Source organism: Tenrec ecaudatus, chromosome 8 (assembly GCF_050624435.1).
Source record: "Tenrec ecaudatus isolate mTenEca1 chromosome 8, mTenEca1.hap1, whole genome shotgun sequence".
Taxonomy (NCBI): Eukaryota; Metazoa; Chordata; class Mammalia; order Afrosoricida; family Tenrecidae; genus Tenrec; species Tenrec ecaudatus.
In genome coordinates this window covers 10,805,062-10,826,996 of record NC_134537.1, presented here as the reverse complement: position 1 = coordinate 10,826,996, position 21,935 = coordinate 10,805,062, and the positions used below count along the sequence as shown (strand labels likewise).

General features: G+C 49.6%; 1 protein-coding gene across 1 annotated transcript in view; it reads left to right on the top strand.

Annotated features, from left to right (window-relative positions):
• The window catches only part of MYRIP (myosin VIIA and Rab interacting protein), a 279,856-nt gene that overhangs the window by 215,060 nt on the left and 42,861 nt on the right, over positions 1-21,935 (top strand). Inside the window, exon 10 of the mRNA XM_075555859.1 lies at positions 9,067-9,306. Within this exon, the coding sequence (XP_075411974.1) occupies positions 9,067-9,306 (240 nt within the window). The remainder of the gene's footprint in view (positions 1-9,066; positions 9,307-21,935) is intronic.

Sequence of the window (21,935 nt, the reverse complement as noted above, 5' to 3'; positions counted from 1 at the left end):
CAGCCGGCTGACTTCCACTCATTTTTAGTTTTGCAATTGGAAACCTTAGTTAGTTAGTTAGTTAGTTAGTTAGTTAGTTAGTTAGTTAGTTAGTTAGTTAGTTGTGTGAGAGGTGGTTACCATTGAATGGGAGAAACATGCTGGCTTGTTTTCGGCTATGTGAGCCTGCAGGGACACATCTCCACTCCAGCCCCTGCCCTGGGCATCACCTTCCGGACACCAGGGAGGACCTTGCTGTTTACTCTGACTCTCCACAGCATTAAGGTCTCCATGCTGAGTCCCCATAGCCATCTGCAGGACATTAGCTTAGACGCCCAATCCAAAGGCCCTGGTGTGTAGTGGTCATGCATTGTACCACAAGGAAGAAGCAGACCAGATGTGTGATCCAAAGATGGCGATTACAATATTCCAATAAGGTGAAGAGGATAGTATCAGGGCTAGAATTGTGAACACCAAGTTTGTGGAAAACTGTGCAAGCCCAAGCCCCATCTGCAGAGTAGCTCTCGTCAGACCGAGCCTCTGGCAGATACATTCTAGCCAAAGGCAAGAGTCCCAAACAGCCTGACTATCAGGCAGAGACCATGGTAATCTTGATTATGCTGGATCAAACTCCACACTTGGCCAGTTGACCTCCCTATAGACACGACGTGAACTTTGTTCTAGGTGCAAGTATCTCCTCTATTTCCCTTCCCTCCCCCACTCCTACCTTCATGACTCCTTGTTAAATTATAAATTATCATTATTTTCATATCTTACACCAACCTTTGTCTCCCACACACACATGGGTAGAATGAATGTGTTGATAATTATGATCAGTTCTCCCTTCTTCCCCTCCTCTCCCCACCTTCCCCCTACCCTCCTGGTATCACGAATCCCATTCCTGCTCCTGGATTCCGTGTGTCCTGAGCTCTTGTATCTTATCAGTACCTGTGCACATGCTCTGGTTTAGCCAGAACTGAAAGGCAAGACTGGGGTCATGATAGTGGGGGGTGAGGAAGCCTCAAGGAACCAGAGGACTATTGTGTGTTTCATCGGTGCTGTACTGCACCCTGGTTGACTCATCCCGGCCTTTGACCCTTCTGTGAGGGGTGCCCATTGTGCAGACATAATTTTTGTCTGTACTGGGAAAGCCAAACATTCATTTGGCTCACTCTACTGCGATGTTTGCTTAGTGCCGGCAATGTCTCTGAGGGAGGCTTGCAAACTAACCAGCCCAAGATGCATGTCGACCCCGGAGGTGCAAACAAATTCCATTCAAAACAGTTTTTCAGATAAAACTGAGACTTTCGACCTCTCACATTCTCCCTCATCATCATCTTGACAGTATATGGAAAAGCTTCCGGTGCTGTCTCCCCTGCAGGTGTCTTAGAACTGAAAAGCCCCCCACCCCCAGCCTGGTCCTTACAGGCTTCTTCAGGAAGGGGCTCCTGGTCCACCAGCCCTCTTTCCTCCCTTGGGTGTCTGCAGCAGAGGCCCAGGTGCTGAGCACCTGTGGACGACGCCTCCTTGTCAGCTCAGTCAGGGCACAGGAGCTTTCCCTCCGGCCGCACCTGGGTGCTTCCACTAGCTGTGGCCCCTCTCCACAGCCTCAGGGCAGCGACTTCGTTCCCACCTGGAGACCCTCTGAGAAGCTCGCCTGCCAGCACCGTGAGCCATCGTACCTGGCCCTGCTACAGAGGCATCTAGGAATCCCTGGGACCCCCCACCTGGGCCTCTGAGAGCCACGGCTGGGTGATGACGGGCTCTGGTGTGGCTGTCCCCTAATCGTGGAGATGCACAGGTGCAGAGGACATGGTGGCAGCCCCGGGACTTCTCCAGAATCACTGTTGGAAAGCAATTCAAATCCAGTTATCTCCTCTAATGGGGTAACGCCCTACCTACCTTCTCCCCCATCCACTTTGGGATTGGCACTTGGTGCATATACTTCGCACGTCTTCTCACCAGCCAGAGCGCTAAGCTTCCAAGGCTGCCTCCTCCTCTGGCGGAGGCCTCAAGTCAGTCTGGCTTTTGAACGGGAAGCTTTCGTGTCTAGACCACCTGCTACCTTGTTGTCAGCAGCTGGTGAGATGCTCCTGGGGCCCCGGAGTCTGCTGCTGCATCTCTTGGTTCTGGATCTGTTTTCTTCTCTGGGCTGCAACACGTATGGGTCAGCCTACGAAACTCAAGAGGCGAGGGAAGGAGACTGGCGGGGAAACGGAAAGCATCGCTCTCTTGTTCCCAAAGTGCTGTTTCCGCGACATGAGCGCAAGCCAGTGGGTGAGGAGGCGGGCTGGAGACGATGCTCCACAGACAGGCCGTCCTGATGTCCAGGAGATAACGTGAAGCACGTGATGCCCACCTACACGACTCGCCTACCGTCAGCCAGCATGCCCTAGAGAAATTCCATTCTGTGTGGTGTTTGGGTTTTTCAAGCCACGTAAGTTTCTCAGTATTGTTCACTGACTTCAAAACAAAACTCATTGCCATCAAATTGATGCCCACTCATAGCGACCATAATAGGAAAGGGCAAGACTGCCCCCCGTGAGTTCCTGAGACAGTAGGAATCCCCATCTTTCTCCTGTGGAGTGGCGGGTTGTTTTGAACTGCCGGCTTTGTGGATCACAGCCCACTGTGTAACCACTACACCACCTGTGCATATATAACAGCCTGATAGCCTCTTAATCTTTTCTGGATGCCAAGTCCAGGTTTCCAACTGGCTCTAAAAACTAACTGCCTCTAGACAAGCCATTCAGGGTGCAGTATAGCACTGATGAAACATACAACTTTCCTCTAGCTCTTTTATGCTTTCTCCCCTGCCCACTATCATGATCGCAATTCTACCTTACAAATCTGGCTAGACCCGAGTATGTACACTGGTACAGATCATAGCTGGAAACACAGGTGATCCAGGACAGATAAACCCCTCTGGACCAATAATGAGAGTAGCCATATCAGGAGGGGAAGGGGAAGGTAGGGAGAGAAAGGGGGAACTGATCACAATTATCTACATATAACCCCCTTCTGGGGGGATAGGTAACAAGAAATTCCGAGACATCAGACTGTGTAAGACATGAAAAATAATAATAATTTATAAATCATCAAGGGTTCGTGAGGGAGGGAGAGGTAAAAATGAGGAGGTAATACTAAGGACTCAAGTCAAAAGAAAATATTTTGAGAATGATGATGGCAACAAATGCATAAATGTGTTTGACACAATGGATAGATATATGAATTTAGATCAAAGATGAGCCCCCAATGAAATGATTTTTTAAAAAGTAACCTCCCTTCCCCTGTCATGACCTCCCCTAAATTCAACAGGGAGCTGCCCATTTCCTATTCAAGTCATGTGCATCTTTTTACCATTGATTTCACTAGGAAGTTATGCGTTGGGCAGTTCGAAGCCACTGCCTGCTCTGTGGGAGAAAGACGAGGCTTTCTAGTCTGGTGAAGTGTGCAGCTACGGGGCAGTGCTCGCCTGTGCTGCAGGGTCTCTGTGCGTCAGAGATGTGCTGCAGGTCTCTGTGCGTCAGAGATGTGCTGCAAGGTCTCTGTGTGTCAGAGATGTGCTGCGGGTCTCTGTGCGTCAGAGATGTGCTGCAGGGTCTCTGTGCGTCAGAGATGTGCTGCAGGGTCTCTGTGCGTCAGAGATGTGCTGCAGGGTCTCTGTGCGTCAGAGATGTGCTGCAGGGTCTCTGTGCGTCAGAGATGTGCTGCAGGGTCTCTGTGCGTCAGAGATGTGCTGCGGGTCTCTGTGCGTCAGAGATGTGCTGCGGGTCTCTGTGCGTCAGAGATGACTGGTGGAAGTGAGATCTGTGTTTTGGTTGGGAGGACGTGGCGGCCTGCTTCCTCACAGCTGGGAGCCCAGTGGTGGTGTTCTGCTCCCTCGGAATCGGTGGTAACAGGTTTGATTGGACTTGTAACTGGGAAGGAGATTTACTCCTGAGTGTTTTATCCATCACGTTTCCATTGGCCGGTTTTCAGAAGTAGATTTCCATATTTTGCTTTTGATAGTGTCAGTCTGGGTTGACCAGAGGAACAAATTCAGAAACACTCATATGGGTGTAAGAGAGAACTTTATATCAAAGAGCAAAATTGTACATTAAGAACACATGCCAGCCCAGTCCAGGTTAAGTCCGTAAGTCCGATATTAGCCCATATGTCTGTTACCAGTCTGTAAATTCTTCAGACTCACATAACACATGCAATGTGAATGTAGGAAGAGAGCTCACAGGCCCATGGGTGGAAAGTCTAGTGGATCCAGTGGCAGTGGAAGCACATCAGCACTGGTGTGGGTCTCCACTTGGTTCCTCCAGCTCCAGGGCTCGTGCATAGCTCCATGTGTCCTGTCAGCAGGAAGATAGACAAAGAAGAGAGTACTTGTGTATCTGGCCTCCAGTGAGCTGGTTATCTCCGTGGCACCTCCAAATGAGGTCATCAAGCTACAACCTGATTGACAGGCTAGACTCCACCCCTTTGCAAGCTTATGTACCTACCACAGATAGCCTCTCTTCATGTGGACGCTCTGGTGAAATGTGCCCAGCCTGGGTGGTCCTGCTGCAGCTCAGATATGAGCGGCATCGCTTGAAGAGTCATTGAAACACACGAGCCACCACCCTGCAAACTGACTGAGCAGTGTACCGTTGGGTTACATCTCAGGTTGCCACAAGCCAGAGCCAACGCGTGGCACCGAACAAAAGCAGCGACAACAAGATCGACACTTGTACGTGTTTCTTGTTGTTGCTGTCGGGGGCTGCGGAGTCCAGCTCCAATTCGCAGCAGCCCTCGGTCCAAGAGGACAAATCACAGCCCGCTCCTGTGCCCTCCCAACAGTTGCGGTCGGGGTGTGAGCCTGTCGTTGCAGCCACCGAGTCCACCGATCTCATGGAGGGGCTTCCTCATGTTTGTGGGCTCTGCTTTAGCAGGTGCTCCATGTATGTGCTCTGAGTGCGTCCTGCGTCAAGCTGACTCACGCTTCAGAGTCCTGCCGTACCTCTGGTACGTGAAAAGGCATGAAGCCCGGCCCACCACATTAAGTAAGTCTCATCTCTGGGACTCTTTTCACTAAACACTCAGGCTAACTCACAGCGACCCTAAAGGACAGGGCAGAACTGCTCCTGTGGGTTTCCGCAACTCTGAACTCTTTACGGGAATAGAAAGCCTCGTCTTTCTCCCTCAGAGCAACTGGTGGCTTCGAACTGCTGAACGTTCAGTTAGCAGCCCAACATGAAATCGCAATACTACCATGGCTTCCTTGGGACTAGTTTAGCCTTGAAAATGAGTATTTCACAGTCTCTATGCCCAAGGACTCATAGTGACCTTACAGGACAGGCTAGAACTGCCCCCTGTGGGTTTCCAACACTGTAACTCCTCACAGAAGTAGAAAGCCTCTTCTTTCTCCCTGGGAGTAGCTGATGGTTTCAAACAACTGACCTTGTGGTTAGCAGCCCAACGCCCACTATGTCTCCAGGGTCTCTAGGAGTTCCCTGGTGTGGACTCGATGGCAGTGAGTTTGTGTTGGTTGGTTGGTTGGTTGGTTGGTTGGTTGGTTGGTTGGTTGGTTGGTTGATGATGCCCAAGCCAGAGTGAAAGAGAAGCCATGGAGGAAATTGTAGTTGTGTGGTAGTGTGTGCTGATGCTGACATGTGGTAACTTATTAACTGTTCTAGTGAGCCCTGGTGGTGTAGTGGTTACACGTGGCCTATGATGCGCACAGTCCGCAGTTCAAAGCTTCTCCTGACCCCTCTATCAGAAACAGAAAAAGAAAGAACGAGATGTCTGTCTCCCTTTGCCTTCTGGATCCAGGGGCTCTGTGTCGACCCAGTCTTTGCCATTGCTGTCTTCGTCGATTTTCATTCCTCCTTCACCTGCTTCCTTCTAATCACCCCTCAATCGATGTCAACCCTCGGCGTTTCCCGCTTACAAAGCATAACAGATGCATTTGCAGTAAGTGACTTGGGGACCCCGCCTGACCCCCTGCAGCTTACCTTCATGTTCCTTCTCTGCTTTCCCTCCGCTGACACCAACCATTTCTCCCACAGCACCCTGCTTCTATGCTGGGTCCAATGCCTTGTTGCATGGCCACGCAGAACTCACAGACAATCTTATAAATATAGAGGTTGATTTTTTAAAAACCTCAAACTCACTGCCATTGAGTCAATGCTGATTCATAGAGACCCCCACCACCACAACCCATGGGTTTCCAGGACTGTAGCTGCTTATGGGAGTAGAAATCCCAGTCTTTGTAACACAGAGGTGCTGGTGGGTTTGAACTGACGACTGTGTGCATGATAGACCAATGTGTAACCACTCCCCCACCAGGGCTCGTTACAGCAGTTAATAATTTGCCACATGCCAGCATCAACACACAGTAAGGGCGCAGTCACTGGTCCACAGAAACACCTCTCCTCAGCCACCAACCAAGTCTCTTTCTGGTCCTCAGCCACATGGTCCCTTGTCCTCTGCCTTTCTGGACCGGGAAGCCTTCTGTTTTACAATCCCATCGTCTTGCTCAGTCCCATAGTCTCCATGCTCAGTCTCCAGTGCTTCTCTTCTCAGCCTCCACCACCTCAGACAGAGATAAGGTTCCTCAGATGACCCCAGGCTTCCCGCTGTTGTCCTCTTTCAAAGACGGCTCCTCCTTATAGTCAGCGGGTGCTAACAAAACTGACCCATCCCCTCCAGGAGTGTTGCGCTCGACCTGTTTGAAGAACCCCACTCAACCCTTTGGTGGGAGTTACAAGCATACGGGAATAAGAGCCATGTTAAGAAAGTTCGCGCCACTACAGTGTTTGATGCATAAACATATCAATGGAAGAAAGATGTTGGACGTCCTTGCAACAAACAAGAGGGTCCAGCTTCTTATCACAAAATGTTGACTGGCCAATGGGATGAAAATGATGTATTTCCTTTTTTGCCATATGATATATATATTGTTTACTGATTGATTTGTGTGTTTGGAAGATAGGATGCTGTCTTAGGCTAGTTTGACAAGAGAAACAAACCAGTGACACTCATATATGTGTAAGAGAGAGCTTTATATCAAGGAGTAATTATATATCAAGCAAACATCCCAGCCCAGTCCAGATCAAGCCTATAAGCCTGATACTAACTAGTCCATAAGTCCTTCTTCAGACTCAAGCAGCCACATGCAATGATGCAGAATGTAGGAAGAGCAGAGGCCAGTGGATGCAAAGTCTTATGGATCCAATGGTGGTGGAAGCATCACAGGCCGCTGGCAGGTCTCAGAATGGCTCACAGGCATGAGGGGGAGGTTCCCAGGAGCCTCCTTAGGAGAAGACCACGCCCACAAGGAGTCAACATCAGGCTATGGCTGGATGGACAGGCTAGATGCCACCGTGACCCTGGTGTGCATCGAGTTACATGAAGCTCTATATCTCAGACACTGTCGTCTGAAGATGCTCAGGCTGAGATTGCACTTCCACAATTCACTCCTTTGTGAGAATCCTGAGGGATGCTCTTCTTTGCTTGGCATCCAACCTCTGAGTCACCCTCCGATTGTTCTCTGTCCGTGTTGTGTTCTTCTTGATGCCATTGTGAAAAGTTTTGAATTCTCAACTCTTTTGTAATAAAAGCACAAAAGAGACTCAAAATAGCAATGATGCATTTCACTCTTGAATCATCTTTCTGGGCAATGCCATCATTCTTTTCTGTAGTCTCTTTTAGTGTGAGTGGGGAGAATTGATGAGTCACGGTAAACCAATTCCCAGGCTGATGAAGTAGTGAAATGCTTCAAGAGACAGAAAAAGCTGAGATCACAAAGACTCCATCGTGTATCTTTGATTTATGAAAAGAATCCAATGAACCCACAGGTATTGAAAAATAGAATGAGTTTCATTCTGTATTTTAAAATAAGCAAACATTCTCTGGGTTCTTCGGGAGACCCAGAAGAAAAAGTTGAAACCAGGAAATCTCGAACCTTGCAAATTAACCAACACAAAAAGAAAACAAAAATCCTGGAACTGGTTTGAGAGGACCCGCATGCACTGAGGCTTTCCTTTCTAAAACGCCATACACATCTGTCCAGTTTAAGGTCGAGAAGATGGGAAGGGTCCCAATCTCTGTGTCTTCCTGGAGCGCCCTGGGCCTGCTCACAGAGAAAAACTTTTGGGCACCATCTCTGAATGAACAGTAGGACCAGTCTGTAATCCCTAAATTGGGACTGTCTTTGTGAAAGGAATGTCATGCACCCACCCTACCATGAGAACCTCTCACCATCTCAAAAAATCTGTGCCCTCTGCCAGGAATATTGTTCCTGCCACCCTCCCTCTGGGCCTGGTAATGATTACTCTCAGTGAATCTCAATTATAGTATCTTTTCCACAGGGTGGCCACCCAACCTGAGACTCTTTTGATCTAAGGGCGCTTTGCGGGGCTGACGGAGGCCCCTGGCTTTTCTCGCTCTCCACTTCCCACCATGAGAATTCATAGAGCTCTGTATGAGTGAAGGATGGCGGGGAGGGGACAGGGACTGGCCAGGTTTGCCCAACATGGCATTGCCCACACCCCCTGGAGAGCACGTACTAAACATCTTGTGAATGAAAATCCTGATGGAATCCAGACCCTTTTCTGAGTACAGGTGCGCCGCTGCCTGCTTATTGAGCAGAGTGTACACACATGTGACAAAGGAAAAGTGACAAGGAAGGGAAGTCTGAGGATGCCTCCTTGTGGGCATGGCCTTCTCATGAGGATTCTGGGAACTTCCTCCCTCTGCCTTGGTCTTCCTGTTGACAAGCCACACAGAGCTCTCTTTCTCTGTTTCAACTTCCTGTTGAAGAGCCGCGTGGAGACCCACGGCAGCTTTGGAGCCACAAGACTTTCCATCCACCGGCCTGTGCGCTTCCTGCATTCGGCATCATTGCCTGTGCTGTGAGTCTGAAGAGGAATTTATGCAGTAGTCTCAGACCTGTGGGCTAATATCGGACTCACGGACTTGATCTGGACTGGGCTGAGACGGTTTCTCAATATACAACTGCTCTTTGATATAAAGCTCTTTCTTATCCACCTCGGTTTGTTTTGCTCGTCAGTCTAGCACAGGCCCTCCCGTCTCATGCTTCTGACTTTCACGTAGGTGTTGGGTGATTCATCCGAGACTGACATCAGCAATGAGGCGCAGCACCCCAGGAGCCGCACCGACAGCTCGGAGGAGAAACTGAGAAACAGGTGGTATGAGTTTGCCATGAAAATGAGTGAAAAGGAGACATCTTCCGGGGAGGACCAGGAGTCCGAGCCCAAGACAGAGTCTGAGAACCAGAAGGAATGTATGTCCTCTGAAGAGAACGCGCAGAGCCTCCAGGACGAGCTGAAGAAGGTAAGGGCGTGGGACCACACTTGTCCCGCTCGACGTGCTGGCGGGAAAGGCTCTAACTCTGTGCACAGATGTGCTGGGTCCCAGGCACTGTCGCTGAAGTGCTCACCCGTGAGAACCCTTCTGGATTAGCGCTGCGCTACAGTGGGGAGGGCATCACCAGTGGGTGGTCCGAGGCCCAGGGACCTCATCCAGGGCCCCTCATCATCCTCTAAGACCCTTCATCAAGACAGCCCTTCTTGAGTGTATAACTGGTGCCTCTGTTTTCTCTGCCTGGTCCAAGCACTGCTGTCTCCCCATGCCATGCGCTCCTTGGGGACTCCAGCCGACGGGTTGAGCGTTTCCCTCATCGCGCCAATGACCACGCACCAGCCCATAGGGTGGAGTCTTTGTGTTCAAAAGTGGCCTTCTGGGTCATTTATCTTCGGCGTTTTCAGACTCTTTGGTTAGTCTTAGCCCCATAATCTTTCCTCGAATTAGACCCTGTGTGGACTCCCCGGGTGACCAAGAGATGAAAGTATCGCACTTCAAAAAGTCTTCAGAGCCCCGTCTTCATCATACCCTGCATTTGAAAAGACAGTTTTGTTTGAAGCCAGCATAAGCTAGGCCCAGCCCCTTAGGTCTGGGCTGTAGGCATTCCACCCTCCCACGTCAGGGTTTTGCCCACTGGGTTTCCTCTCTTCATAGCACCTTTGTGCCAGACATGGCTGCTTTAGGGGTGTGATACGCCTGCCTGGCTGCTCTGGAAGGGGAAGCAACGTGTGTTTGCTGAGGGCCACCTGTGTGTCCGATGCCTCGCATATGCTGGCTGATTCGGTGATGCTCCTTTGGAAGGGAACAGGTGGGGGTGTTATTGCACTGAACCAAAGCCCACACGGAGGAGTCTCAGGGTTCGGGTTGGAGCACCAGCTTGGCCAGCTACAGGCTCCTACCCATCTGTACACTTCCCTGCCTGATCCGCCTCTCCGATGAGTTTCTGTCTGGTAACATCTGGAACTCTTTGCACATGTGATGCTCTCAGGGCTGACGATGCCATTTCATCCTCGTAGGGTGGGTTCTGGGAGAGAAACATCTCCCAGGTGCACTGACTCGGAGCCTGTGCTCTGTAAGCTAAGGAGTTGCAGGTGGCCCACCTCTTGGGCAAAGGAGCCCTTCGTCTGCACAGCAGCAGAGGTAGCCCTGTGTGGGGAGCCAGGCCAACTTGGTAATGACCACCAGTGGCCAAGAGCAGCCCCCAGAGGGAAGCCCCATCCCTTCCATCCCCATGGCTGGACCCTTGAGCTCACCAGTGCACTGGAATCAGCCTTTCACCTAATCCTAAGTCCTCCCTGACCACTGAATCCTCCTCATAAACCTGCTGGGCCCTCTGATAAGCCTGTGGGCTGGAGAACTGAGCTTCTGCCCCACCCCCCTTGGCCATGACTTCACCAGCAGTAAAGGGCTTTGATCCTCTGGGCTACTTGATTGGGTACCACATCATAGTCCATTGTCTACTGCAGCTGAGGGCCAGATGGCCGCTGAAGACTATCACACTGTGTCTCCACACTGGCCCAGTGTCTGGCTGCCTTGGCGGCCCAGTTGCCCAAGGCTTTAGACACTTGCCCGTGCCAGCGGCGGCACCCCCCAGCCATGATGGGTCAGCACCCAGAACCCCGCCTCCCAGAGATGCAGCACCAACCTGCACCGTCTGTTCCCGACACCCTGTGTGCAGAGAACGGAAAGGACAGACCCTGGGGCCTGAACAAGCATCCAGGCTGCGCCACACCCTCACTGAGCAGTCGATGACAAGAGGCCTTGTTTCTCGAACTCTTGGAGCTAGATCTAGGGCAAGCCCTGCCAACCACGAATCTATGAATGAAATGTTCAAGGAGCCATCACCCTTGACACCTAAGACTTCTTCTAGAAAACAAAGCAAAAGAACATAAGCAATATCTAGTTAGCTCTGGTGGGCATGGCAAGGGGCCCTGGTCTCGCTGTGGGTTAAACATTGGTCTGTTGGCTGTGGCGGGCAGTTCAAACCCACCAGCCCCCTGAGGAAAAAGGTGAAGCTGTCTGCTCTGTCCCTGTGGAGAGTTACAGTCTCAGAAGCTCCATGTAGGGTCACCATGAATTAGAATTGACTCCATCGCAGTGGGTTTGCTTTGGGGGTGCAGGTGGGGCAACCCTGGTTATAGTCACAAAGAAATAGAGATTACTGTACCGAATACTTTTGACTCCATCCCTGGAGTCAAGAGAAGCATCAGGACCAGACTGAGTTGGGAAGCAGGCAAACCACAAATCTGCCAACAGTTGGTTGTGTCTGACCCATTGCCACTACCTAGATCACGTCTGTGACCTGCCCACTGTGCACCCTCCTAACTGATCTCCTGGTCCCCACCCCCCAGGGCCCTTCTTGACACCTCCCATATCCCCCCTCCCCCACCACCCTCCTGCAGCCTGAGATGTGCTAGAGGTCCTATACTTGCGTGAAGTTGTCTCATCGATTCCCAGGACCAGGTCTTCCTTGTGGTTGCGAATAAGCATGGCTTGGCCTGCTCTGTAAAATGGGGAGGATCGCACCCCATGATAGAGTTGTCGGGACTGAACTGTGTGGCACAGGGTGTAGCACATTGCACGGGCCGTGCAATTGAATCCCACCCTCGGAGAGTCTCTAGAAAGACCAACTCCTCATGCTCCCACCGTGCCCGCCTGCTGGTGCTGACAACCAGCCTGGTGCCTGTGCCCACTCAGCACTTGCAGTATCAGCCTGGTGGTCTGGAGCTTGGTGCTCTTCATGTGGAGCTGAGTAGTAGCGGGACAAATGCCACAGCAGAGCCCCCGGGCTCTCATCTTCAGGACCAGAGGAGTGGTGCGATGTGCACCCTGTGACTCAACCGTCATTCGTTTGCGCAACACACACAGAACTGCAGAATGTTCCTGAGAGGCAGCAAGGGAGCGCTTACACTGAATCTGAAACACAACCATGCATTTGCAAACACACACACACACACACACACACTCACCACGGTTGAAGTGTGTATCTCGGCTAATGTCACTATTCCAGTTGTCCTTGTTCCTCCCCAATGTCTCGACAGTGCCAGTTGACCAGAAGTCCAATTGCGGATGGCTCTCTGGAAGGAAGAGGTTTTCTTCTGGTGCCAGAGATAGGCTAGCACAGCGGTTCTCAACCTGTGGGTCATGACCCCTTTCGGGGGGTTGAACAATCCTTTCACAGGGATCACCGAAGACCATCGGAAAACACATTATGATTTACATTACGATTCATCACAGTAGCAAAATGACAGTGATGAAGTAGCAACGAAAATAATTTTATGGTTGGAGGATCACTACCACATGAGGAACTGTGTGAAAGGGCCGCAGCATTAGGAAGGTTGAGAATCACTGGGCTAGAAGGATGAGGGAAATGATGCTTGTCGGGGACAGATCTCACTGGGTGATGGGAAGAGTGTATATAACTTCCGGATGCTTTGCCCTGGGGAGAGGGGAGCGCTGAGCCTTAAGCTAGACACGGACCTTCTCCTGACGCCCCTGGAGTTCCCCACTGGGATGTGGTACCCACAGTGATAGCCTGGGTTGTCGGATGAGCCAGTCTCTATGGCTTCTGTCCCTTCCTGGTCTCATTTCCCCACCCTTCTGCACTATTGGCTGGAATTGCCTTCTGTCTTCGTTGTTTGGGAAACCAGCAGGGCAAACTCAGGGCTCAGGCTCTAGAGAAACTCTCTCTGTGAGCTCTGCATGAAGGTGCTTGTCTCCTTTCAACTCCTATAGGCTCAGAGTTGCTCGGACACTTCCCAGGCATCTGAAAGGGTCTCGGTGCAGGGACCCCCACATCCCAAAGATGTGCCCAACTCCTGGACCTTCTGTCTTGGTAGGAGTCAGGGGCCTCCCCACTGCTTGCTTCTTGTTCATTTGATCTCTTCTAAGATTAAAGGTAAAGAGCCCCAATAGTGAAATAGTTACATAATGGGCAGCTAATCTCAAGGTCAGCCGTTCAAAACCACCAGCCGCTGGGTGGGAGAAAGATGAGGCTTTCTACTCCGGTGAAGACTGACAGTCTCAGAAACCCAAAGGAGTTAGTTCCACCTTGTCTCATGGGATTGCTGTGAGTTGAATTGTCTCAAAGGCAGGGCATTTGGGGTGTGGGGTTTGAAGGGAAGATCAAAGTTGATGCCCAGATGTTCTCGGGGAAAACTCCCCTTACTCCAGACCAGGGCTGTGACTTGAGTCGGGGTGGTTCGTCCCACCATATGCCACCTCACAACTGACTGACTGGTCACTTCAGGATTGTTACATTACTCCAAATGGCCAAATCACATCATTATGTAACTGCCACGCCACTGAGAGTGATGGCTCAGCCGAGTGGACACACAGTCGACCCACGATCCCTCCCAAATGAATTCCCTACCCCCTTGAGATTTCCCTGCGCTTCTGGGAGAAATCAGACTATGGCAATACCCCTCAAAAAAGGTGTAAATGTACGGGGAGTCCCCGATTCACAGAGACTCCAGTGTGGTGCATAAGCACTGAGGAATTCCAAGTGCCAGTGGCCTGCTGTTGCCCTTATGTGGCCAAGAGGACAGCTTGCTAATACTGAGCATTTTTAAGAGGACATTGCGTGGCCTGTCCACCTCCACCGATGCCCCTGCTCTCCGGTTATACAAGCAGAGGAATGTTCGCATCCCCGTCGATGCAATAACTGCAGAATGACGTCTCCTCTGGCAACTGGAGTTTCCAAATATGCCCAGAAATAAGGTTACCATTTGAGAAAAAACCAGGTTCGGGTAGGTTTTCTTTAGTGTGTATCAACTTTTTGCTGTGGACCAATCAATTCATCCATACATTTGACATCAATGTCTCCTTCTGATGGGGTGCTGCAGGCTCAATGCTGATTCGGGGGACATGGCCACTGCTGTCAGAATTTCATCTGCTTAGAAACAAGCTGGGAGAGCTTGGGGGGTCAGCCCCCCAAATCTCTTGGGAACTGAGTTTCCAAAGTCCATGTTCCTTCTGTAAGTAATAGTTTGGTTCCCAGGACACCTCAGCGGTCAGCCTTCCCAACCAACCATGTGGTCCAGAGAGCGAATGTTGGTTCTAGTCCAGAACCAGAGAGAGAACATTGGCTCTGCTATGTCCACTGGGAAGGGCATTGTGCCCGCCCTTCTGGAAGAAATTCCTGGCTGCAGTGGCTCTTAGACCCATTTTTGCCTACAGGGATGCAAAGAACCGCAAGGCCCTGACCTGGAGAGCGAAGACCACCTTCCAGGACGGAGTCTCCCACAGTCTAGTTGTCCAGACCTAGAACGCTGATCCCTGAGATCCCTCTTCTGTCTCCAAAGTTGATTTTTGTTTCCTGGCATCAGTATTATTTATACTATTATAGCATTGCTCCCATAGCAAACAACAACAAGCAAACACCGCTAACCCACTAGCCAGTCTGTGGGAGAAATCCCAGGGAGGCTGTTTCCTACAGGAGAGTCAACTTAGTCCATCTCATGCCCTGTAACAGGATACTCTGTTTCGTTTGTACAAGGGAGTCCCAGATGGACAGACACCTCCATGACACGGTTGTTCTGTGCCATCAAGTCAATGCAGTGTCGTAGTGACCTTATATGACAGAGTAGAAATGGCCTGTTGGGCTGTACTCTTCATGGGAGCCAACCACCAGGTTTTTCTCCTGGGCTGGGGGGTTTTGAACTGCTGACCTCTCAATGACCAGCCAATGGTACAATTATCTATTGTACCAACCGTTCCTCTTTCACCTTCTTAAAGCTTCATACATTAATTCTCTTTCATCCAGGTAGTGAGACTTGGCTAAGCCTGTAAATACCATTCTCCCAAAAAAGAGAGTGATGTATACATCTTCTAGTGGCTTCTCCCTGTTGATGAAATCCGTGCCCCATGAAGGTGCAATGTTGGTCAGTGGTCCTGGTGACTGTTGACTGTGAAAACCCAGAATCTTGGATTTCTGTCATTTCCTGTGCTGGTGAAACTTTGGAGCAGAGAGAAGGGGTTAACCCCATGATAGGACAGGGTAGATCTTCCCCCTGGAGTTTCCAAGAGTAGAAAGCCGCAGCTTTCTCCCGAGGACCCCTGAGTGGTTCTGAACAGCTGACCTTGCAGTTAGCAGCCCGATACATAACCACTACACCACCAGGGATCCTATGACATCATGATATCACAGACAACCCCAGTTAGCAGCCCGATACATAACCACTACACCACCAGGGATCCTATGACATCGTGATATCACAGAGAACCCCATTTTCTTGTCCATGTATCCCACCCCCACACCATAACTCCCCGTTCACATGCGCACACACCTGTTTTCTGGTACAGTATGCTCATCCTCCCTGGGCGTGAGAGTGACTAGAGCATTGTGTGTCCCAAACTACCCGGATCTCAGTAGACCTGCGTCTGTTTAGGAATTAACCCCTCTTTTCTAACTTTCTATTTAACTGCCGCCCCAGGAAAACCGAGATGCTAAAGCTGCCCACCTAGAACTGCAGCTCTTATCCACAGTGCTTGAGCAGGTGAGGAGGTTTCGTTTCTCGCATGTTGTCACTGGCTTTACTCATCCCCACAACACGTGGGCACAGAAGGACGGGCCGGCCTGGGTGGGAACACAAGTGTTCCACCTGTTCTCCTGAATGCCTGGGGCTTCGGCAGACACCTTCCTCTGGAGACCAAACAAAAATCAATGAGCCGAGTGCTCGGGAAAGACCTCCCAGGATTCCAACGTGGACGAGATTCCTTGAAGCCTCTGGTGAAATGCAGGTGTTATCTGGGAGGAAAATCAGATGCCTTAACCACAGTGGTAAAAGGAGACATTGGACAGACATGGTTTGCTGAGAGAAAGGTGAGCTTTCTCTGGAAGGTTGTGAGTAGAAAAGTCTAGAAAACAAGGTGCTGGCTTAGAGCTACGTCTGGCAGTACAGAAGCCCCAAAGTAAGCTCCCCTGAGCGGTGGCAGGCGAGAGGAAGAAGAGAAGATAACATGTATTTGAAACTCTGTAAAGCAAGTAAGATTTAGCCCTTTCTGGGCAGAGATGCTTCAAATGCAAAGAAACAAATGATAGATGCCTGTATATGTATGTATTTATGTACCTATATATACAAAGATATAGATTGAACAAACATAAATGCCACAATCCAAAACACATACTAGCAGAACCGAATTTTGCAACATTAAGAAAATCCCATGCCATCAGTAATTGCAGGAGACCTAAGGCCCCAAACAAGAGACCAGTTGGGGCATCCTCTAAGTTTTTCAGTATTATATTTTACAAGCACGTGATCCTCTCAGTTGATGCCAAATGGACCCTCGACAGAAGTCAACACTTTCTCCATTCAAAAGGAAATTAACATCTCTGTGGACAAAAAATAGAGCGATACTTCTGTAGCGTGATGAAACAGCCATCTCAAAGCACTGCAGTGAACACCTGGAGAAGCCTTTTTTCCTAGCTGAGAACGTTTGAACGGACATCATCTTTCACTACTGATGGAAGAAAGACGTGACAAAGGCTTGTGAATTTGGAAGAGCTTTTACATAAATATGTACTCTGCTACTCAAAATAGTGTGCACATTCTCTCTAAAGATCATAAATATGGGGCCTGGACATTTCATTGTATCTATAAATTATTGGACTGATTTGTAATTATTTCAAAATTGTTATGTGACTGTTACTGAAGTAAATGAGCAAAACAGATGCTAAAAAGCTTGTGAAACAAGAACAGACAAAACTGGGAAAATGGCCAGACACTTTTCCTTAGCAAGAAGCTTCTGTTAGCTAGTCCTAATAAAATTTATCAAGGTTTCATGATGCTAATTCCTCCTCTACAGTTTTGATCACTAAAAAAGTAGAACTGTATTCACATTCATTGTATTCATTTGAACCCGTGATCTAAATCTGACCCCCAAATTACTCCCCCTCCCTGTAAGGGTGAGAAATAAGCACCCCTAAGGATTTTTTTTAATACTCAATGTTTTGGCAAATGGTTTGCAACTCCATAGTAAAATAATAATCTATAAAGGCCAAGTCATACTTCACCTAGGAATTTATAAACAGTTTTAGGAAATCTCCAAACATTTTTCACTATATTCAAGAGGAGGGGACAGGAGATTATTTAGCTTGTTACATGTATAACATGATAGCCGACATATCGTAGGCATGCACAAATATTTGCTGAGCGAAGAATGAATTCCAAATGCGACCGAGCTGTTGTAATTCAACAGTCATTCCTAGTGAAATAAGTTAGAATGCCTTCATAATATGTATTAGTCCTTTGAGGGCTTAGGAGTTTCATGAAAGTAAAGCCCTCTCTCCTTAAAAGCAAAAGGAATGTAAATTTGGGAGCCAGAATTAGAGAGTTCACAGACACACCCCTGCCATCCCCTAAGCTCATCTTTAGACCCAGACTTTAAAAAAAAAATCCTATGAATGACAGGTAGCATACAGGATGCCTTCCATTACTTCATCATTCAACCTTGTTCTGGAATCCTCACCAATGCAATACAGCAAGAGGTGAAAATCTCCAATACTGTCCAAAAAATAAAACAAAATTATCGTGACCTATACTTATGACTCTGACATCTGACTTCCAAATTCAAGCAATAAAATCGGCTGAAAAGATGTTTGGGCATGTTGCCTATCCCAACGTCCCAGTACATTCAACATTTATACCTCCTCCTTAAGTATCAACTATCTCGTTACCAGATATTTCTAACTGAGAGCAAGAATAACAATCTGTCCCAACTGTTCTGCACATTAGCAACACACAAATGCCAAGGTGCTAGGCAGGTCACACTGTGCTGATAGATAAGAATATGTGTCAGCTAGGCCGGGACAGGATTCTCAGTGAAATGGCAATTCTGTAACAATGTGATTTGGCAGTTGTGTAATAACATAATCACGGTACTTGTGATCTGATGTTGTCTTCCATTTTCGGCACAGCGCAGATTTGGGCATAACAACTTGCTCTTTGGAAGCTAACCGTGTTGATAAGTGAAGAGTGGGTGTCTTCATTCAACAACTCCCTGCTGAAGCGTCCTAAGAACCATCCTAGAGGAATGGAATGAGGAGACAGTAGATAAACCTGTAACCATTTAAAGGGGGAGGTGTCAAATAGGGATGAGAGCTCAGGAGAAATTTCAGCAAGCAGTGATGGAAGAGTGTTGGGAGAATGAGGAGTCTTGGATTTTCAGGCCCTCTCTGACCTTTTGGAGAAAGGGTAAAACCTTCAAAAGCCTGAAGGTCAAGAAGGGAAAATCCAGAGAAATACTTACAGGAAGTGCTTTTCAGGTAGAGGCACACATGCAAGTAGCACGTTAAGCTGGACATGGCTTTGATAAGTTCAAGGACAGATAAAGAGCTGGGGAGGATGGCATGTGGTCCAGAGAGAGCCTAGCCTTGTGGGCCATGCAAGGAACTCTGAGGGGTTTATTTTGGATGAGAGAGGAATTGTCTAGTAGGCTTGCAGTGAGTAAATGTCAAGGAGGACCTGACATGTGTCAAGATCGCAATGATTACCACCCACCGCCTCTTTCCCAGTGAACTTGGCCAGTGCTCTGATGTCTCGTGTCTTGTTGGCACTCCAGTGACTGCCAATCCTAGGGAAATGTTTGTGATCAACATCAGCAACTTCTTGCTGAAGAAAAAACATTGTGAAAGAGCGAGGTTGAAGACCACCATCATCTCCTCTTCCAGGAAAGGGACTCCCACCTTCTCAGCGCAGGCCAGGGTGATGTCAGATCCCAGGCAGTGACTCGCATCTCCACCTCCCCATCACACCTTCGCCACAACCACTCAGGTGGCACGCATGGCCCCACCCAAGGAAGGGTCAGAAAATGACCTTGGGGAGAGAACCACGGTTCCTTTGATTGCATTCTGGAACTACATTGCTGCCAGTCATGTTGTTATTTTTTTTATTAATTTCTAGTTTGGAAAGAAATTCAAAAAAGAAGAAAATCTTATTTAATAGGTCGCATTGGCCCTCAAGACCTGGGTGATTTAAGAACTCGGTTCTCAACTAGATTCTGTGGAATTAATTCAGTCCCTGGCAAATGCTAATTTCTGAGCTTCCCGCTCCAGCGTCTTTCCACCGGTCTGTGCAGCTGTCTTTCATGGAAGAGCTTGTCATGGCGTGAGCCTGCTGGTGCAAAGTGTATTTTGACGAGTTTTAGAGCATGCACAGGGCGCCTTATGTTTTGTGAGAACTGACACAGATTCGCGTTCCCTTTGCGTCGCAGATTTCTGTCAACTCTTTCAGAGGACATATGGAGCTGCTTTAGCTACCACTGAAAAACAGGAAAACACAGAATATCAGGGCACCCGGACAGATTCTGTTGCTTGCTCTGCTGGTCTGATGGAAGTCGTTCAAAAGCCAAGAAACTATCTGGGATCTGGGCACAGAACATGAGCCAGCGGGGCCGTGGAGTCTGGATTCTTCTAAGAGCAGAGCTTCTCGCAGGGCACCTCTTTCCTCTGCTTACCCTTGGCTGCTTGAGCCCGGGTGGGGGGGGGGGGGTAAAAGGCTGGCTTGTCCCTCAGTAGAGCTGACAGCGCCATAGCTGTGGCTAAGTCTCACTGGCTCACCACTTCTCAGACTGGGAGCAGACATGTGCTTCCGAGGGTCTTTGGTGCTTGGGTGTTTTGAGAAGTTGGTCACCAGGCCTTTCCTCTGAGGTTCCTTTGAGTGAACTCCCTCCTCCAACATTTTGTGTTAACTGTTGGCACGGCCCAAGAACATCATACCTCGGTCTAAGGCATGGCAAATCAGTGAGCTGTTTCTGGTTGATGCCAATTGGTGGGAGTAGTTCACGGATCTGATTGTCTGCTCAGCTTCTGTACCCCCCACCCCCACCTCCATCACTATCTGCAGACCTTTTGATCCAGGGCAATAGGCACGGGAGAGAGGTGGCCTGCAATCCAGGAAAGATCGTGGGCCTGAGAGCCCAGGGCCTATGGAATGGGATCCCAGCCCTGTGTCTTCTCCATCTCTAACAGTAGAATGAACCTATCAACTAAGCATGAGAGGGTTGAAGGTAATAATGAGAAGCTTAGAGTCACGCCTACACAGGCCGGATCCACATGACCTGGGAGCTTACCTCCCGGCTGAGTTGTTTCCCCTCCCTCCTGAAGACATCCCCCGGGAACCTTGTTCAGACAGGCGAAGGTCGGGTGCTGCTCCTATGTATGGAGCAGCCGTGAAAGGCCTGCAGTTCCTCCCTGGAGAGTTCGCTCTGTGTCCTCGCATGCCTTTAGAAGACCCCTGTTGCTGTGCTTTCTGTTCCATGGGACCCTAAAGTGCCTTCATCCATCCATCCCAGGGCCAGGAGGGAATTTGAGGTTGGAAATCATGACTTTAAAACAAAGACCAAACACAAAGAGTCTTCCATCTTGGCATTTTGGAATGGCTCCAGCCCTTAAATTGTGAGAAAGGAAATCTTGAAAGAGGCTATTGTTTCCCTCTATCATCAGCCGCTTTGGCCTTCTGATTATCTGATGGCATCTGCTCTTGCAGATCCCCCAGCGGAAAGCACAGTGGCATCTCGCCAGCCCCCCTCTTCATCCCATCTCTAGCTTATCTCCTGAGAGCATTGCACTTTTCAACCCCCCCTCCCTGGCCCCACCCCAGCGCTCTTGCCCCACCTTGGATCCCTGTGGCCTTGGTTTGAGCTGCAGTGATCTGATCCTTCCCTAGTCCCTTAGGCTTTCTCCCTGCTTCCAATTTTCTCTAGCCCTAAAGCGGCCAAAGCACCTTTCTAAAGTGCAGAGTGCTCTGACCAGCAGGTTAAGGCACTGGGATTTGAAATCAGACACATCTGGAGGTGGATGGACACAAAAGTTCTTCATCTGAGATCAGAGTGATCGTAGTAGCTGTATTGTAGGGAGGGGATGAGAGGTTAATGAGACCACACACGTGCAATGCCTGCCTAGAGGCTGGGCTGTACTAAGCCTGGGGCAAATGGCTTTTGATAGCAACAGTGACAAGAGCATGCAGTGGTGCCTCAGGGCTGGTGGAACCTAACCCAACCCCCCTAAGCAAAGCATCCGGACACTCTCCCTGCCCCTGCCTCCTTGGTCTTCTTTGCTCCCCATGTGTACCCTAAGCTTCCTGGAACACCATCCCACACCAAGGCCTGTCTCCCTGCATCTTGCACCCTGAGCCACTCTTTCTACAGTTTCTCTACTTGCCAACATTCTTCTTCTACTTGAAAGCCTGGGCCTAAAATCACATGCTTTCGGGAACCTGGTGGTCCCCTCTGCAGGTCTACAGGCTGTGGCTCACCGTACAGGGGAGGGTGTTCTGCTGCTGCCTGCTGCTGGCCTTCCTGTCCCTCTCCCCAGGCTGCCGCTCCCTAAGGACAGGGATTTCAGGCAGGTTCCTCATCTCTGCATTTCCCCAGGGCCCAGGCACACAGTGGATGCATCCCAAATGGATGACAGGGAGTGGGCAGTGCTTTCGGGGGGCTGGGTTTGTTCCTTTTCCCAGCTAGGCGGCGAACATCCATGCTTTTACTAGATATCAAAATAGAGCTGAGACTGCGCCCATCAAAGAGAAATGCAGGCTCCTTTGACTCTTTCTTGTTCCTTGTTAAAACTGGGAGGGAAAGGGTTTACAGAAAAGTTTAAG